General features: G+C 41.8%; 1 protein-coding gene across 1 annotated transcript in view; it reads left to right on the plus strand.

Annotated features, from left to right (window-relative positions):
* Window positions 1-21,127, plus strand: part of LOC124553582 (basement membrane-specific heparan sulfate proteoglycan core protein) — a 799,417-nt gene that overhangs the window by 2,227 nt on the left and 776,063 nt on the right. The window contains exons 2-3 of the mRNA XM_047127431.1: window positions 7,314-7,476; window positions 14,611-14,777. Of these exons, the coding sequence (XP_046983387.1) occupies window positions 7,325-7,476; window positions 14,611-14,777 (319 nt within the window). The 5' untranslated portion in view covers window positions 7,314-7,324. The remainder of the gene's footprint in view (window positions 1-7,313; window positions 7,477-14,610; window positions 14,778-21,127) is intronic.

Consider the following 21,127-nt stretch of genomic DNA (forward strand, 5'->3'; position numbering starts at 1 on the left):
AAAAACTGCAACCAACACAGAAAGTATCAAATATTATTGAAATCAGTATATGAATGAACAAAAATTGTGAAACTAAAACTAGACAAAATGTTCCTGAAGTGAAAATATAGAGATATGCAGAAAGAAGTGTAATGACCCGAAATAATATCAGTGAAGCAAGTTCTCGATTATGTTACAAATTCTTAACTAGCAGTATTTTAAAAATTGCACGACATATTCAAATAAACAGTTATTTCAACAAACAGGCAGGTCAACTTTTTTAAATTATTTTTATTTTTTAATTATTTATTTATTTAGTTTTATTATTATTTTTTTTTTATGGGACCAAACTGCGGAGATCACGGGTCCCTGAGCTTACGCACTACTTAGTCTAACTTAAACTAACTTACGCACACCCGTACCCGAGGGAGGACTCGAACGTCTGACGGGGGGAGCCACGCACACCGTCACGAGATGCCGCACAATTAAAATATCATTGCCGTTAGAATATGTCACGGATATTAAGAAAGTATTTATGCCACTAATGAGTGCAGAACTGCACCATGAGGTGGCCAAAGGGTATTTTGACCGGATATTATTAGTGTGCAGCACAATATGTGATATCTTCAACTTTTGTAGTCCTGTCTTCTTCAGTTGTGTGTAATATTACGGTATATATATATATATATATATATATATATATATATATATATATATATATATATATATATATATATATATATATATATATATATATATATATATAAAAAAAACAAAGATGAGGTGACTTACCGAACAAAAGCGCTGGCAGGTCGATAGATACACAAACAAACACAAACATACACACAAAATTCAAGCTTTCGCAACAAACTGTTGCCTCATCAGGAAAGAGGGAAGGAGAGGGGAAGACGAAAGGAAGTGGGTTTTAAGGGAGAGGGTAAGGAGTCATTCCAATCCCGGGAGCGGAAAGACTTACCTTAGGGGGAAAAAAGGACAGGTATACACTCGCACACACGCAGATATCCATCCACACATACAGACACAAGCAGACATATTTAAAGACCAATATGTCTGCTTGTGTCTGTATGTGTGGATGAATATGTGCGTGTGTGCGAGTGTATACCTGTCCTTTTTTTCCCCTAAGGTAAGTCTTTCCGCTCCCGGGATTGGAATGACTCCTTACCCTCTCCCTTAAAACCCACTTCCTTTCGTCTTCCCCTCTCCTTCCCTCTTTCCTGATGAGGCAACAGTTTGTTGCGAAAGCTTGAATTTTGTGTGTATGTTTGTGTTTGTTTGTGTGTCTATCGACCTGCCAGCGCTTTTGTTCGGTAAGTCACCTCATCTTTGTTTTTATATATATATATATATATATATATATATATATATATATATATATATATAGAAAGATGATGAAACTTACCAAACAAAAGCGCTGGCAGGTCGATAGACACACAAACAAACACCAACATACACACAAAATTCTAGCTTTAGCAACCAATGGTTGCCTCGTCAGGAAAGAGGGAAGGAGAAGGAAAGACAAAAGGATATGGGTTTTAAGGGAGAGGGTAAGGAGTCATTCCAATCCCGGGAGCGGAAAGACTTACCTTAGGGGGAAAAAAGGACAGGTATACACTCGCACACACACACATATCCATCCACACATACACAGACACAAGCAGACATTTGTAAAGGCAAAGAGTTTGGGCAGAGATGTCAGTCGGGGCAGATGTACAGAGGCAAAGATGAAGTTGAAAGACAGGTGAGGTATGAGCGGCGGCAAATTGAAATTAGAAATTAGCGGAGATTGAGGCGTGGCGGATAGCGAGAAGAAAGGATATGCTGAAGGGCAAGTTCCCATCTCCGCAGTTCTGACAGGTTGGTGTTAGTGGGAAGTATCCAGATAACCCGGACGGTGTAACACTGTGCCAAGATGTGCTGGCCGTGCACCAAGGCATGTTTAGCCACAGGGTGATCCTCATTACCAACAAACACTGTCTGCCTGTGTCCATTCATGCGAATGGACAGTTTGTTGCTGGTCATTCCCACATAGAACGCTTCACAGTGTAGGCAGGTCAGTTGGTAAATCACGTGGGTGCTTTCACACGTGGCTCTGCCTTTGATCGTGTACACCTTCCGGGTTACAGGACTGGAATAGGTGGTGGTGGGGGGGTGCATGGGACAGGTTTTACACCGGGGGCGGTTACAGGGGTAGGAGCCAGAGGGTAGGGAAGGTGGTTTGGGGATTTCATAGGGATGAACTAAGAGGTTGCGAAGGTTAGGTGGACGGCGGAAAGACACTCTTGGTGGAGTGGGGAGGATTTCATGAAAGATGGATCTCATTTCAGGGCAGGATTTGAGGAAGTCGTATCCCTGCTGGAGAGCCACATTCAGAATCTGATCCAGTCCCGGAAAGTATCCCGTCACAAGTGGGGCACTTTTGGGGTTCTTCTGTGGAAGGTTCCGGGTTTGAGGAGATGAGGATGTGGCTCTGGTTATTTGCTTCTGTACCAGGTCGGGAGGGTAGTTACGGGATGCAAAAGCTGTTTTCAGGTTGTTGGTGTAATGGTTCAAGGATTCCGGACTGGAGCAGATTCGTTTGCCATGAAGACCAAGGCTGTAGGGAAGGGACCGTTTGATGTGGAATGGGTGGCAGCTGTCATAATGGAGGTACTGTTGCTTGTTGGTGGGTTTAATGTGGACGGACGTGTGAAGCTGGCCATTGGACAGGTGGAGGTCAATGTCAAGGAAAGTGGCATGGGATTTGGAGTAGGACCAGGTGAATCTGATGGAACCAAAGGAGTTAAGGTTGGAGAGGAAATTCTGGAGTTCTTCTTCACTGTGAGTCCAGATCACGAAAATGTCATCAATAAATCTGTACCAAACTTCGGGTTGGCAGGCCTGGGTAACCAGGAAGGCTTCCTCTAAGCGACCCATGAATAGGTTGGCATACGAGGGGGCCATCCTGGTACCCATGGCTGTTCCCTTTAATTGTTGGTATGTCTGGCCTTCAAAAGTGAAGAAGTTGTGGGTCAGGATGAAGCTGGCTAAGGTAATGAGGAAAGAGGTTTTAGGTAGGGCGGCAGGTGATCGGCGTGAAAGGAAGTGCTCCATTGCAGCGAGGCCCTGGACATGCGGAATATTTGTGTATAAGGAAGTGGCATCAATGGTTACAAGGATGGTTTCCGGGGATAACAGACTGGGTAGGGATTCCAGGCGTTTGAGAAAGTGGTTGGTGTCTTTGATGAAGGATGGGAGACTGCATGTAATGGGTTGAAGGTGATGATCTACGTAGGCAGAGATGCGTTCGGTAGGGGCTTGGTAACCAGCTACAATGGGACGGCCGGGATGATTGGGTTTGTGAATTTTGGGAAGAAGGTAGAAGGTAGGGGTGCGGGGTGTTGGTGGGGTCAGGAGGTTGATGGAGTCGGGTGAGAGGTTTTGTAGGGGGCCTAAGGTTCTGAGGATTCCTTGAAGCTCCGCCTGGACATCAGGAATGGGATTGCCTTGGCAAACTTTGTAAGTAGTGTTGTCTGAAAGCTGACGCAGTCCCTCAGCCACATACTCCCGACGATCAAGTACCACAGTTGTGGAACCCTTGTCCGCCGGAAGAATGACGATGGATCGGTCAGCCTTCAGATCACGGATAGCCTGGGCTTCAGCAGTGGTGATGTTGGGAGTAGGATTAAGGTTTTTTTAAGAAGGATTGAGAGGCAAGGCTGGAAGTCAGAAATTCCTGGAAGGTTAGGAGAGGGTGATTTTGAGGAAGAGGAGGTGGGTCCCGCTGTGACGGAGGACGGAACTGTTCCAGGCATGGTTCAATTTGGATAGTGTCTTGGGGAATTGGATCATTAGGAGTAGGTCCTACACCCGTACTCTCTGCTGGAAATATCACTTTGCCATGAAGAAAAATGATCCTAATAAAAAACCTACTCCTAATGATCCAATTCCCCAAGACACTATCCAAATTGAACCATGCCTGGAACAGTTCCGTCCTCCGTCACAGCGGGACCCACCTCCTCTTCCTCAAAATCACCCTCTCCTAACCTTCCAGGAATTTCTGACTTCCAGCCTTGCCTCTCAATCCTTCTTAAAAAACCTTAATCCTACTCCCAACATCACCACTGCTGAAGCCCAGGCTATCCGTGATCTGAAGGCTGACCGATCCATCGTCATTCTTCCGGCGGACAAGGGTTCCACAACTGTGGTACTTGATCATCGGGAGTATGTGGCTGAGGGACTGCGTCAGCTTTCAGACAACACTACTTACAAAGTTTGCCAAGGCAATCCCATTCCTGATGTCCAGGCGGAGCTTCAAGGAATCCTCAGAACCTTAGGCCCCCTACAAAACCTTTCACCCGACTCCATCAACCTCCTGACCCCACCAACACCCCGCACCCCTACCTTCTACCTTCTTCCCAAAATTCACAAACCCAATCATCCCGGCCGTCCCATTGTAGCTGGTTACCAAGCCCCCACCGAACGCATCTCTGCCTACGTAGATCAACACCTTCAACCCATTACATGCAGTCTCCCATCCTTCATCAAAGACACCAACCACTTTCTCAAACGCCTGGAATCCCTACCCAGTCTGTTACCCCCGGAAACCATCCTTGTAACCATTGATGCCACTTCCTTATACACAAATATTCCGCATGTCCAGGGCCTCGCTGCGATGGAGCACTTCCTTTCACGCCGATCACCTGCCGCCCTACCTAAAACCTCTTTCCTCATTACCTTAGCCAGCTTCATCCTGACCCACAACTTCTTCACTTTTGAAGGCCAGACATACCAACAATTAAAGGGAACAGCCATGGGTACCAGGATGGCCCCCTCGTATGCCAACCTATTCATGGGTCGCTTAGAGGAAGCCTTCCTGGTTACCCAGGCCTGCCAACCCGAAGTTTGGTACAGATTTATTGATGACATTTTCGTGATCTGGACTCACAGTGAAGAAGAACTCCAGAATTTCCTCTCCAACCTTAACTCCTTTGGTTCCATCAGATTCACCTGGTCCTACTCCAAATCCCATGCCACTTTCCTTGACATTGACCTCCACCTGTCCAATGGCCAGCTTCACACGTCCGTCCACATTAAACCCACCAACAAGCAACAGTACCTCCATTATGACAGCTGCCACCCATTCCACATCAAACGGTCCCTTCCCTACAGCCTTGGTCTTCGTGGCAAACGAATCTGCTCCAGTCCGGAATCCTTGAACCATTACACCAACAACCTGAAAACAGCTTTTGCATCCCGTAACTACCCTCCCGACCTGGTACAGAAGCAAATAACCAGAGCCACATCCTCATCTCCTCAAACCCGGAACCTTCCACAGAAGAACCCCAAAAGTGCCCCACTTGTGACGGGATACTTTCCGGGACTGGATCAGATTCTGAATGTGGCTCTCCAGCAGGGATACGACTTCCTCAAATCCTGCCCTGAAATGAGATCCATCCTTCACGAAATCCTCCCCACTCCACCAAGAGTGTCTTTCCGCCGTCCACCTAACCTTCGCAACCTCTTAGTTCATCCCTATGAAATCCCCAAACCACCTTCCCTACCCTCTGGCTCCTACCCCTGTAACCGCCCCCGGTGTAAAACCTGTCCCATGCACCCCCCCACCACCACCTATTCCAGTCCTGTAACCCGGAAGGTGTACACGATCAAAGGCAGAGCCACGTGTGAAAGCACCCACGTGATTTACCGACTGACCTGCCTACACTGTGAAGCATTCTATGTGGGAATGACCAGCAACAAACTGTCCATTCGCATGAATGGACACAGGCAGACAGTGTTTGTTGGTAATGAGGATCACCCTGTGGCTAAACATGCCTTGGTGCACGGCCAGCACATCTTGGCACAGTGTTACACCGTCCGGGTTATCTGAATACTTCCCACTAACACCAACCTGTCAGAACTCCGGAGATGGGAACTTGCCCTTCAGCATATCCTTTCTTCTCGCTATCCGCCAGGCCTCAATCTCCGCTAATTTCTAATTTCAATTTGCCGCCGCTCATACCTCACCTGTCTTTCAACTTCATCTTTGCCTCTGTACATCTGCCCCGACTGACATCTCTGCCCAAACTCTTTGCCTTTACAAATGTCTGCTTGTGTCTGTGTATGTGTGGATGGATATGTGTGTGTGTGCGAGTGTATACCTGTCCTTTTTTCCCCCTAAGGTAAGTCTTTCCGCTCCCGGGATTGGAATGACTCCTTACCCTCTCCCTTAAAACCCATATCCTTTTGTCTTTCCTTCTCCTTCCCTCTTTCCTGACGAGGCAACCATTGGTTGCGAAAGCTAGAATTGTGTGTGTATGTTGGTGTTTGTTTGTGTGTCTATCGACCTGCCAGCGCTTTTGTTTGGTAAGTTTCATCATCTTTCTTTTTAGATATATTTTTCCCACGTGGAATGTTTCTCTCTATTATATTCATATCATATATATATATATATATATATATATATATATATATATATATATATATATATATATATTAATAATTATTGAAGTATCTGTGATATATATATAAAAATACCACACCAAAATACACACACACACACACACACACACACACACACACACAAATGCATACACAAACAGATCACAGATACTTCAATAATTATACTCGAAAGTTTGGCAATAACATTCGATCTGTGGCAAAAACATTTGACAATCGGCAACAGAAACCAAAACATTGCATTGAAACAAATGTTCAGTTCATAGTGCTGTGCAATGTGGGGAAAAAACTGCAAATTGGCATTCATAAGAAGAACAACACCAAAAATGCAACAGGAGCGTAATATGTAAGAAATTGTCCACGCAACCTGTAAGTACAGTTAAAAAAATTACTACTTAATAGGAAATACCGACCACCAGAACTGTTTATAACCCATAGGCACAGTGACAAAAATGTAAATTAAATAGCTAACATATGTACATATTCCAGGCCACTGGTGATGCCTTGCAGAAAATAAAGGCGAAACACGTACGGCACTAAAATTGCGTTTTATTCAGTTTCTGTCAGATGGTCCAAGAAGTAAAAATTATCAATATACCGCAATATGTGGTATGCTGCCGAAAGTGGACATTTAAGTTACATAAAACGGTCCCCATTACAGCTGCATTGTATGGGCGTAGGACAACGATTTAAAAACTTGGGGACCGATCCTGAATCCAAACAGACAGTGTGACATTCCAAGGGGTTGCTCTGATACAGATTTTATTTGCCACATCTGACCTTTCTTTGTGACAGAGTGTGTCTCCACGTGCCAGACTCGACCTGGCTCTGTCACCGAGATGACGCAGCGTGCCGGAGTCCAACTTTTGTGTCCGCAGGGTACTACCGCATGACGCTGGTCCTTCTGGAACCGTACCACGAAGACATGGCCAACCGCTCCAGTTCCAGGTTCGAGGATCTCAGCAGGCAACTGGTGGATTTTGTCCAGCGGCTGTACGAAGACCTCCCGGGAGAGCAGCGTGCGATGCTCATCAGACTGCAGTGAGTACCTCTGTCTCTGTACACACGCGCACACACGCACTAAATTACAGGCCTGTATCGTTAACGTCGATACGCAGCAGGATTTTGGAGCATATATTGTGTTCGAACGTTATGAATTACTGAAATTACAATGAAATCAGCACCCTTAGCTGCTTACAGGCGTTGACATACGTCAACGGGGACAGATGAAAATGTGTGCCCCGACCGGGACTCGAACCCGGGTAAGCAGCTAAGGGTGTTCATTTCATTGTAATTTCAGTCTAAGAAGCTGCACGGTCACCGATGGTATCTGTTCTTTCGGACATGCCCGAAAGAGCAGATACCATCTTAGTATATATTATGCATTATCTCGAAGAGAATGGTCTGTTGACAGACAGTCAACACGGATTTAGACAACATCGTTCTTGTGAAACACAACTAGCTCTTTACTCGCATGACGTGTTCAGTGCCATTGACAAAGGATTTGAGATTGATTCCGTATTTCTGGATGGCTTTTGACACTGCACCACACAAGCGGCTTGTAGTGAAATTGCGTGCTTATGGAATATCGTCTCAGTTATCTGATTGTGATTGGATTTGTCAGGGAGGTCACAGTTCGTAGTAATTGACAAACAGAACTGATTTCTGGTGTTCCTCAAGGCAGTGTTCCTCATCTAGATAAAGTGCCTCTTGTACTCGGTGATGTGTGTCCGCATCGTATAACTACACTAGTGATCAAAAGTATCCGGACAACTGGCTGAAAATCACTTACAAGTTGGTGGCGACCTCCATCGGTAGTGCTGGAATTCAGTATGGTGTTGGCCCACCCTTAGCCTTGATGACAGCTTCCACTCTCACTGGCGTACGTTCAGTCAGGTACTGGAAGGTTTCTCGGGGAATGGCAGCCCATTCTTCACGGAGTGCTGCACTGAGGAGAGGTATCGATGTCTGTCGGTGAGGCCTGGCACGAAGTCGGCGTTCCAAAACAGCCCTGATTCAGGTCAGGACTCTATGCAGGCCAGTCCATTACAGGGATGTTACTGTCGTGTAACCACTCCACCACAGGCTGAACAGGTGCTCGATCGTGTTGAAAGATGCAGTCGCCATCTCCGAATTGCTCTATTCATCAGTGGGATGCAAGAAGTTGCTTAAAACATCAATGTAGGCCTGTGCTGTGATAGCGCCACGCAAAACAACAAGGAGTGCAAGCCCCCTCCATGACAAAAACACGACCACACCATAACACCACCGCCTCCGAATTTTACTGTTCGCACTACACATGCTGGCAGATGGCATTCACCAGGCATTCGCCACACCCACACAATGCCATCAGATTGCGACATTGTGTACCGTGATTTGTCACTCCACACAATGGTTTTCCACAGTTCAGTCATCCAGTGTTTACGCTCCTTACACCAAGCGAGGCGCCGTTTTGATTTTTACCGCCACGATGTGTGGCTTATGAGCAGCTGCTCGACCATGAAATCCAAGTTTTCTCACCTCCCACCTAACCGTCATGGTACTTGCAGTGGATCCTGATGCAGTTTGGAATTCCTGTGTGACCCTCTTCAACTGTCGGCGGTCTCTGTCAGTCAACAGACGAGGTCGGCCTGTACGCTTTCGTGCTGCACGTGTCCCTTCACGTTTCCACTTCACTATCACATCGGAAGCAGTGGACCTAGGGGTGTTTAGGAGTGTAAATCTCACATACAGATGTATGACATGAGTGACACCCAATCACCTGACCACGTTCGAAGTCCGTGAGTTCCGCGGAGCACCCCATTCTGCTCTCCCACGATGTCTGATGACTACTGAGGTCTCTAATATGGAGTACCTGGCAGTAGGTGGCAGCGCAATGCACCTCATATGAAAACATATGTTTTTGCGTTGTCTGTATACTTTTGATCACATAGTGTACCTCTGTTAGCTTTTCCTATTATGTGTGTGTGTGTGTATATATATACATAGATATTCTACAGCTTACTGGAGATACTACCAGGTATTTGCAATGGCTTCGTACACTGTAAGACAAAGAAGATACCATGATGGAATTGTACAAACAGGATGCAAATTTTAGTAGATGTGATGTGCATGTAGAGACAAACAGATGATTCAGATTTCAGAAAAAGTGGATGATTTATTCAAGACAAAGAGCTTTACAAACTAAACAAGTCAGTAACGTGCTGGTATACCTGTGGTTGTTAAGCAAGCAGTTATTCAGCTTTTCATTGATTGATAGATTTTTTAGATGTCCTCCTGAAAGCTATCGTGCCAAATTCTGTCCGACTAGCATGTCAGATCATTAAAATCCCAAGCTGGTTGGCGGGACCTGTCCTTTATGCTCCAAACATTCTCAATTGGGGAGAGATCCAACGACCTCGCTCGCCGAGGTAGGGTTTCGCGAGCATCGAGACGAGCGACAGAAACTCTCACTGTGTGCGGATGGGCACTATCTTACTGAAACGTAAGCCGAGGATGGCTTACCGTGAAGGGCAGCAAAGTAGGACGTGGAATATCGTCCGTGTACCGCTGTGCTGTGAGAGTGGCGGAGACGGCAGCCGACGGGTCGCCTTACGGAGAGAAATGACACCCCACACCATCGGCCTCGGGTGTGAGGCTGTATGGCGGGCGACACGCAGATCGGTAACCCACTGCCGTTCGGAGCGTCTCCGGACACGCCTTCACCGGATGTCGGGGCTCAGTTTGAAGCGGAACTCGTCACTGAAGGCAATTCTACTCCAGTCGGTGAGATTTCAGGCTGAAGACCCCAGAACACCAGGGGATGGCAAACTCAGTGTCACCCAGCATACAGTCTGAAAACTGGGAGTGCTGGTCTGTTGTACCATTTTGTTTCAAAGCGGGACCCCTTCGGTTGTCACCCGTAGGACTCTTACAGCATTGCGGTACGTCGACGGTATTGTACCGGGTGATCAAAAAGTCAGTATAAATTTGAAAACGTAATAAACTACGGAATAATGTAGATAGAGAGGTAAAAATTGACACACATGCTTGGAATGACATGGGGTTTTATTAGAACCAAAAAAAAAAAACAAAGGTCACAAAATGTCCGTCAGATGGCGCTGGACAGCAAAACTGCTACCGTGACGGGTGAGAGGTACGCCGATATGTTACAGAATCGCATCATCCCCAGCCTGGCTGATAAACACCTGCTGGAACGTACGATGTTTATGCAGGATGGCTCTCCACCCCATATTGCTAGACGCGTGAAAGATCTCTTGCGCGCGTCGTTTGGTGATGATCGTGTGCTCAGCCGCCACTTTCGTCACGCTTGGCCTCCCAGGTCCCCAGACCTCAATCTGTGTGATTATCGGCTTTGGGGTTACCCGAAGTCGCAAGTGTATCGTGATCGACCGACATCTCTAGGGATGCTGAAAGACAACATCCGACGCCAATGCCTCACCATAACTCCGGACATGCTTTACAGTGCTGTTCACAACATTATTCCTCGACTACAGCTATTGTTGAGGAATGATGGTGGACATGTTGAGCATTTCCTGTAAAGAACACTTTACTTTGTCTTACTTTGTTATGCTAATTATTGCTATTCTGATCAGGTGAAGCGTCATCTGTCGAACATTTTTTGAACTTTTGTATTTTTTTGGTTGTAATAAAACCCCATGTCATTCCAAGCATGTGTGTCAATTTGTACCTCTCTATCTACATTATTCTGTTATTTATTCAGTTTTCAAATTTATACTGACTTTTTGATCACCCGGTATGTCCCGTTTTGTCGGCCTTCATGGTGAGGCATCCTGGGCGTACATTTCGGCAGTGTAACGCCCACACACACACACATGACAGGAGTTTCTACTGCTCGTCTTCGTGCTTGCCAAATCTTACTTTGCCCAGCAAGGTAGATGGAACTCTCACTATTTGAGAACATTTGGAGCATTATGGGTAGGGCACTTCAACCAACCTAGGTGACATCTGGTTTCGCAGAACCGAGCGGATCAGGTTATGGTTGTGGAAAGTGGCCAAAATGAGTTACGGTCAGTTAGACAAAATACACAAACTTTGTTTTCCTAAAAACACTTAATCACATATGCCCTTAAAAGGGTTCAAGACAGTGTGGCTGAAAGCCTGAACACAAGTTATTACAATTGCTTTAAGGGGGGTAGGACGTCAAACGGGCCGACTTGGACCAGCAGAGGCACCACAGGACATTTTAATTCCCACTGTCTATACTTTTACAAATAAATTCATAAGACAGCATGACCAGGAAGGATTCGGGATTCATACTCGTAGCACTGTAAGCTCAAAAACGTAATGAAACACATTTTTTTTACTTGTGAAATTTCATCATTTTTTTGCTTACTACTGGCTGCATTTGTTGCTATAGGTACACTTTTCTTCCTAACGAAGAGAGATACTTCTATGAATTTTGCACAGCATACAAACCATAGTTAAAAGTGTATGAAACTCTATAAGTTATTTAATTTATGAAAAAATGAATGAACTCTTACATTTTAAACTTCATGTTTAGAAAAAATTCAAGTTTTATAGTTAATTACTCAATTTTTTCCACAGTTTTGTAATAGATTTGGAAAATTCTAGAGTTTCATACACCTGTAACTACTGTTTGTATGCTATGATAAATTCATCAAAGAATTTCTCTTACTTAGGAAGAAAAGTGTACCTATAGCAACAAATGCAGCCAGTAGCAAGTGAAAAAATGATGAACTTCCACATGTAAAAAAAAGGTATTTTGCTACGTTTTTAAACTTCCACAGTGATAAGTGTGAAACCTGAATCCTTCCTGGTGATGCTGACAAGGTCTTACGAATTTATTTGTAAAAGTATAGACAGTGGAAATTAAAATGTCCTGTGATGCCTCTCCTGCTCCAAGCCGACCCGTTTGACGTCCTACCCCCCTTAAGGAATACATGCGGCTGAAGGTCTTATTTAAAAGAATTTTTAAGTAAATACTTGGCTGAAGGCCACACACTTAGCATAGTACAACTTGAGGCTCAAGGCCTCGATAATAATAATTTCAGATGGACAAGAAAATTAGAAAATTTTAAAAGATTTTAAACAAGTGAATTTTGAAATTTTAATTTGAGATGGCCGAAGGCCTTATCTTAAAATATCTCACGTAAAAGCTCGGCTGAAGGTCACATACTCAACATTGAACAACTTGAGGCTTAAGGCTCGGATAATAAGGATTTTCAAAAAGCAAAATCCCCTTTTTTTAACAAAAAAAATTAATTTAAGCAAGAACCTTCAAGGTTACAGCTTTAAACATAGCTGTGTGCACCAACCGTGAAAATAATTTTTATAGTAAGGACAGCCCACTGGTTACAATGGTTTTATAGTCAAATTGACCGTGGTTTTGACTCCTAAACTAAGGGAGACATCATCAGAATTTATATTACATACGTAAAAGTTGAGCATAACAGCTCTCGTCACACAATTTTAACACCAGAAAGGCCACGTCACATAATAAAACGTCCTACGTAAAAGTTTTACTGTCATTTCTAGCTAAAAATTAAAGATTGTTGCTAAGGGCTGCTTGTGTATACTGAAACAGGTGGCATCTGACTCGTGTTGTAATAAGCTTTTAAATAATGGATACGAAACATAGGATTTAGTTAACTCGAATGCTTTTCATATTTGTTATTACTCGTGACCAAATGGAGTGTTGGTTGCAGTGAGACACTTCTAATAAACTATTAAATGTTGTAACAGTAGGATGATGTTTATGGTGCACTTTCACGTAGAGTTGCAAATATCACAAGGTTGGTTTTGATTGCACAGTCATTGAACACAATACATCTTCTGTCAGCTGAAAGCAATAAACAGAGAGAAATTAACGAAAATAATTAAGGCACACTTTAACCGTAAAATGTTGACTGGTGGATAGTTAATCACGGATTCATACGCACATTGCTACCTGATGTGCTCGTAGCGAATGCTAATGGTGGAATTTTACTAATACCGACACGAGTGACATCGATGCTATTGTAACAATTTCCGAGCGTGGGCTCTTATACAAGTTAATGAGGTCAGTGGTGTGGAGGTGTCAGCAGCGAACTAGCTGAACACAGACTAAGAATTTTCAGTCTGGATTAGGCACGTATAACCTGCTATAAAATTTTTTGTGATTTTGGTGATTACATATTAGTTTGTAAAATAGTTAAGGTCAGAATTATCATTACAGTTACTATATTGAATCAACCAATAGTCTGATTTAACCGAATGAAAGCTGTTTATGGAAGTATTAAAATTCAAGGGTACTGTTTTATTACTACACTGTATGCTTCTGCAGTGGATTCCTAACTTTCATGAAATATCTACATGTTCATGCTCTTCTAATTTCAGCTATTTTTAATTAGTTGTTTAATTGCACAAACAGGGGTACTGTTAGTTTTAGAAAAAATTGAGGTAACAAAAGCATACTGTCAAATTCTGGAACCAAATAAAATTAAAAGCTCAAATTATGGAAGTATTTTTTGGTGTGACCCAATTTTAGTTACAAATGAGTTGCTGGGAAAATAAAACTGGTTTTTCAGAAATATGAAAGAACTATGTGCTAAGTTCAGGAACTCTTATCATCTCACACTATTCTAGTGATTACATGCTAATGGAATAACTTCAGTTATTGATTTATCTTAAATGACAGAGTTTTAAGCAACACTAAATGTACCACAAGACTTAGCAGACTTGATTTACAACATGAATAAAAAAGTTCCATAAAATATTGTAACGAACAGTAACTTGACAGTTGTGGGTAAACATAATATACATGTTGTCAATTTGGTAAGAAAAATTAAAAAAAAAAAGGAAGTATAGTTATCAATACGAGTAGAATGATAATGAGTGAAATAATTCCACCCTGCTACATTTCATAGTGATACTTTCCAACATTTATATGCTTGAATTCATGTTGTTACTTGCCAGTATTTATATGCTTGCATTCATTTCACCATTTTCTAATGACTGTCCCTAGAAATAAATTCTGTAGTGAAGAGGGTTTTCTTCATACTTGGATCACCTTATGAGGATGCTGGGAATGTGAAGGGATTAAAATTTAAGGCTAACAAAAGTAATTTAATATGCATTTACACACTTACAGGTGTACCTTGACAACTTTGGGACGGGTAGTATTGTTATTACAACTCTCTATTTCCTTTCCAGGCCAAATGGTGACCCATTCAAGTCAGTAGCTACCTTGGACATCGGAACGCGCTATTTCTACGATGCGGAACAAATTCGGCAGCGGATCTACGACCATATCCGCAACTACCGGTCTCTGGACAATATCCCTGCAACTGCCGAGGGCTTCACCTTCAAAGAGTTCAGCGGTATGTACGCCATAGTGTTGTGGACAGTTCTCCACCCCACGTTCCCTGCTCCCTCTATCCGAGTCAAATGTTGACTTGCGTGCACCGTCCGTTATCCAGGTACCCCACAAAAATTTCCCACGTGTAGAATGTGGCACCGTGCACACAAAAAAAAAGAGAAAGTATTTGCACTTCATGTGTGCCAGAATACTCTATTAGATGTCTGTTTCATTTATAAATTATTGTACTGTCATTGTGTTTTGAGAGGGCATCCATTTTTCATCATAAAATGCTTGTTACATCCTACATCCACGTCCTCAAATCGAACATTTTTGGAGACAGAAAACAGTATTCCATTCTCTCCCATCCAGCTGTAAATAAAATGGATGAATTATGCAAACAGTGTACCATAAAGTACAAATGCACCTTCTCATGTTGATATTAACTTATAAAGTTATCTCGAGCTTACAGGTTTGTCAAGTTCTTCAGTGCCTATTAGCTTCCAGATGATTGCTCCTCATCCATTGGCACCTCCTGACATGGCTTCAAACTTTTATTAATATACCATAAATTAAAATACTACCTTCTGTAGATCGCAAACAAAATTTTGGTATACATCAAATATAAATGGATGAGAGTAGTGAAGTTGTGGCAGACAGCAGAGAATTAACATCACTTTTTTGTGTATGCATGTACAACAAAAAACAAAATTGTGTTCTTGTAAGAAATTGGATCCGATTCAATCCATATGGAAGGAACAGAGCTTAAAATTCCCTTATCAAAATATTTTATATCTCCCTGCGTCTGTTGCTTTATTTTGTTTGTTCGTGTCTATAACTGAAATTCTAAAACAGTGTGGAGAAAACTCCTACGTCAAGATCACATATTTTCTTTATTGGCCACCAGGTTTGGCTCATTACTCAGCCCTCTTCAGATCAACCTAAAATTTTGTTCAGTGTGTGACACATATTACACACTGTTGTACTTTTTAGAGTTAAGTTGCTCTACTGAAATAAAAAATCCTAAGGTCAAAAATCATACTCGGTTATGTAAATTGACAATGTTAATCACTAATCAAATGTTGTTACATGCCCATTTTGTTTATCTTGACACAGGATATTTGTCTACACTGTTTTAAACCAAAAGATCATGTATCTTCCCATTGACATAGTCAAAGAATAACAGAAATTCTAAAAATGTTTCATTAGAGCAACTGGTAGGATGTTAGTAGTAGCCACACCTAAAACTTCCAGTTGTACAGAAGCCAATGGAGTTTTAAAGACAGCAGAAGAATGGATGATGTTCCAGTAGTGAGGGACAGTCAACAAAAATGGGGGAGTCAACAATAATGTTGGGCCCACTAATCCAGTGGGTAAACAAAATTGTGGTTTCAAAAACTTGCACGTCTCTCTATAAGGCATACACTCTTTTACAACAGTCTGATGTTAGCAGCTTTATTTTGAAAATAAAATCATCCTACTTGTGAGTAGCTTCCCCATTGACATCTCAATGTAGATAACAGACACAAGGATTTACTACAAACAGAAGGTGTAAATACGGAATGTTTAACTGCTGAAGAGAAAATAGAAAATTAGAGGAATTGGTGAATAAGGAGCTAGGACTGGTAAGAAGTAGTGAAGTAGAATAAAAAAAAACTTCCGTATCTGGAAGGAAGGTTCTTAAAAAAGCTATATACAGATAAAGTACAAAATGGAAAGGTGTTAAAAGGAACAGATTGGGATGAAGTCTAGAGAACAACATTTCCAGAAAAAATGACAAGTTGGCATTGTAGTGTTGGCAGAAGACGTCGTTGCAGACATCCTGACAACAAAAGGAAAATTACTGAAGGAATTGACCACAACCAACCGTCGAGCATTCCAGAATGGACCAGCAAAATCGGCGTGTAAGCGTTGCCAAGGGGTAGTGGCTTTCGGCCGTGCAAAGAATTTCCGCGGTGGTGCGGATTGTTGTTCGGCACACGCCATGCAAGAAGAGCACATTTTCGTAATCGCAGCATCGATGCCGAACCGAGTACAGTGCTGACGAGCAAGCTGTTTCGTTGGCACTATACCCCAATGTCCTCGGTGGAGAAGCCGTAAGACAGAGGACTGTAACGAACGTGGGACCACGACCCTGGACTGATCATTATCAGAACGCAACAGCAAAACACCACGGCGAACAAAAAGTCTCTCCTTGTGAGCAAAAAATCGGCGAACCGACGGATCCTCGATCCGTGATTTCGACAAGGGCCATTGCGTAGCAACAAAATGCAAAACGGTAGCAAGGACAGGGTCAGCAGCTGTGGCTGTAGCTACACGACGAAAATCAATCGGAAAAGATTCGACCATGTCATCGGTTTCCGCATCAATGAACATGCAAGCAAGTTCGGAGGAATTGAATGCTCTAACCTCAGCAACAGGCAAACGGGACAACGCATCGGCGTTTCCGTGCTTTGCACGCATTTAATTACACGCAGACTGGCGTGAGGTCTGGAACAGGACAATATCTTGAGAATTGCAAATAAAGTACGTAGTTGATATAATACTTAACTTTAATCCACAATTGTAGAACATCTCTCATTACGGTACATGCTTCATAATATTAATTATCAATTGGATACAATGCCTTGCTAGGTCGTAGCAAATGTAGCTGAAGGCTATGCTAACTATCGTCTCGGCAAATGAGAGCGTATTTGTCAGTGAACCATTGCTATGAACGTCGGCTGTACAACTGGGGCGAGTGCTAGGAAGTGTCTCTAGACCTGCCGTGTGGCGGCGCTCGGTCTGCTATCACTGACAGTGGCGACAAGCGGGTCCGACGTATACTAATGGAAGGCGGCCGATTTAAAGGCGACCACCTAGCAAGTGTGGTGTCTGGCGGTGACACCACAGGCATAACATCTGTCAACTCTTTGCACTCCACAATGCAAACATAGGGTGTGTCTGCGCACTCTCACACAAATCACTACCGCTCGAGCGACAAGCACGCCGCCGAGAATTTTGTAAGTCTCTTTGTGGACACCGTGAGGCCACTAACAGACAGCTATAGCGTACATTAAATCAAAATGTGCACTTGCATTCAAATATATTTACATAAGCGATACAATACAAAACTTTTCGTTATGTGTTATTTTTTTTAACTCTTCAAGGTGGACTATTTCCATCATCATTTCACTCAAACTGATTTCAAATGGCCCACTGTGTGCACGGAAATCTGCGTCACTCTCATTTCCACTTAGGCATTCCTCTAAAAGCGCTACAATATCTTCTCCAGAAAGGACTGAGCACGAAGAAGAAAAGTATAGAATGTTTATAAATTATTTAACAAAATTGTTGTGTATCTTGATGCTTGGGTGATTACACAGAACGAAAAATGTAATTGTGTAAAGCATGCTACTTGCATTTTTGTGGCTTTACGCCGTGTCGACGTAAAATGACCTGACGCATTTATACGTCATTGTCATTACTATTAAATACATTTGTGATGCTGTTACATATTGCGGGCACACATATCCGTATGCCATAAAACAACATAGTCTGTAGACACTCACGTTCATTAGTCCATCACTAGTCACTTGTGCACTGAACTGCAGTGGCAGATTACTGTTTACGTGCTACTGGTAACCATTTTGGCGCACAAACAGATTACAGATACTGTTTTGCTCTGTGTGGAGCGCCAGTGCCGTCCAGCTAGTGATGGGCTAATGAACGTGAGTGTCTACAGACTATGTTGTTTTATGACGTACGGATATGTGTGCTCGCAATATGTAACAGTGTCACGAATGTATTAAATAGTAATGACGACGACATATAAATGTGTCAGGTCATTTCAAGCTGACATGGTGTAAAGCCACAAAAATGTAAGTAACATGCTTACACAATTACATTTTTCATTCTGTGTAACCGCCCAAATATCAAGATACACAATGATATTGTTAAATAATTTATAAACATTCTATATTTTTCAGTTGCACTTGATAATGGCCTAAGGCCGAAATTGCAATTGTGAAATAAAGAAAGTGTTACAGTCACTGGTGTAAATATGATGTCTTTTATAAAGTTCTATATGGCTGTGAATCCCAGATATAAAAGTTAAACAAAAAAAAAATAATAAAATAAAAAAAAAATTAAAAAAAATTCACTATGTCGTGTGCCACTTGCCATTGGAATGGAAAAGATTAAGCCAACCAGCACTAGCATATGTGGCACAATTAGTTGAGGATTATTGTGTGTTAAGGTCACAATTACTTTAAAAAATCGTTGTGACTGCCTCAGACATTAATTTAAATGAAATACAGACTTGTCTGTACACCATCATATGTAGAAGTCATTATGTTACTAAAAGAAACACAGTCACTGAAAGCCTTCTTTGTCATGAAAGTGATGATGATGATGATGATTTGGGTTGAGGAGCGCTCAACATCATAGTCATCAGCTCATTGAGGAAAAGTCAGCATGGTGATCTCATGGGTGGGGACAAAGGCTGTCCCTTCATGAAACTGAAGTCACGTACATTAGTCTTCAGGTCAGCATGCATACAAAAGACACTTGTTTTCTGTTAGTATCTGCGGATCCACATCCTTCCGTTATAAAAAAAATCATGAAATAGTGAAACATAAATGAAAGAGAACTACACTTACAATATTTAGAGTTATTGCTGTTGCTAATAAGTGTGGCTAGGATTGACTATATCTCACGATTACACTTAAAGATTATATAAGAATCTCTTTGCTGAGAGCAGAGGCTAAATGAAATACACCTTATGTATATATCTTCTGAGAAAATAATATTTTCAGTGAGGGTTTTCGCTAAATGTGCGGTATAGACTTGACGGTACCTACTACAAAGTAGGTTACCCAACTAGAAATGACAGCAAAAAATGAAGAAACCAGAAGACACAGCATGCAGAAATATTAGTTTTGCAAATGAATGATGCAAAAAAAAAAAAAAAAAAATCCAAATACCTGTCTATTGATGAGATATGGTGACAACAACTTACTGATTAAAATCAAACACATTTGAGTGTTTTTGTGGATGTGTGTACTTTTACTAGAGAAAGAGCAATAGCTCAAAAGCTACTGTGAACACTATTCTGGTACATGTTGCTACTCTCCACACATCAATCTGCTATAGCTGAGTGGTTTTCTTTCCCTTATTTTACGTAGATTAGAAAAAAAAGGGGCTGAGTTACATAAATGAAATGGCAGAGGATTAGGAAGTTATAAACTGTCTGCAGTGAAAAATGTGAACAGGGAGTTGAAACGGATAAAAATCAATCTGAAAGTCACATTTGCTGACTGACATCTATTAACTATTGAGAGAAACAGATTTCATGTGGTTACATGATGGATGGATAGTGCAATAGCACTGCTGATGGTTTAGAATAACCAGCACACAACACATTAGGTGACCTATTAGCATGTTGCAGTGAAAGACACTGACAAAATGCTTCACATATTTGCAGCAGATGACAAACACGTTCAAAAATGAAGACAAATAGATAAGAAAAAAGTACACCCTCCCAACTAACAAAAGTTAAGGTTAAAGGAACAAAATTCCAAATATTTACCACAACAAAGTGATTATATAGTGTGAAATATTCATAACTGTACAGCATTCAGGTGGAATTCCCTAGTCCTGACAAAATACATATAACATGTTGTGATGTATTTATATATATTACAGAGATTAATCATAAATTTTATCTCCATGCTCCACAATTATGAAAATTTGACAGTTTTAAATCTGTGGAATCATAGTGAAATAATCCTATTGCATACTGAAAATAATCTAGTGAAACAAGGTACACCATCTTGTCACTTTAACACTCACTAATTTCATCATTTTATTTGTAAACAAATTTACCCTAAAATTTAAATTGTGCACTGGTTGGCACAGAGGTTGGCAATCAATTAATTTTTGTTGGTGCTTACTTGAAGCTCATCTTCAAAAGAAATATATTCAGTGTTCTGCACATCACAATAATTCATCCACATTAATAATCTTTCTTTTTATATTTTGTGTCCACTAGTTTGTAGTTTCCCTATTTGATTTATTTAGTATGTTACTAGTCATTACATTCCGAAATAGATGTAGTATGTCTTGTATTTAATTATTAAGTATTATTGTTTAATAGTTTTTTATAGTTCCTAATTTTGTTTTATTTTCTTTTTCTTTCCCCCTCTCCTTCTCCTCATGCACAAAACCTCTGAACATTTTTTGGCACATACGCACCATTGCTTTCCATTTTATTAACGAATAATGCATCACTAAACACACCATTAATAATTGTGCATGGCACTTCTGTACCATACCTGCACACTTGTTTATTTTTCATCATTTATATGGTTTTAATCATTTTTTGCACAATCC

The sequence above is a fragment of the Schistocerca americana genome, chromosome 11, assembly GCF_021461395.2.
Source record: "Schistocerca americana isolate TAMUIC-IGC-003095 chromosome 11, iqSchAmer2.1, whole genome shotgun sequence".
Lineage (NCBI taxonomy): Eukaryota > Metazoa > Arthropoda > Insecta > Orthoptera > Acrididae > Schistocerca > Schistocerca americana.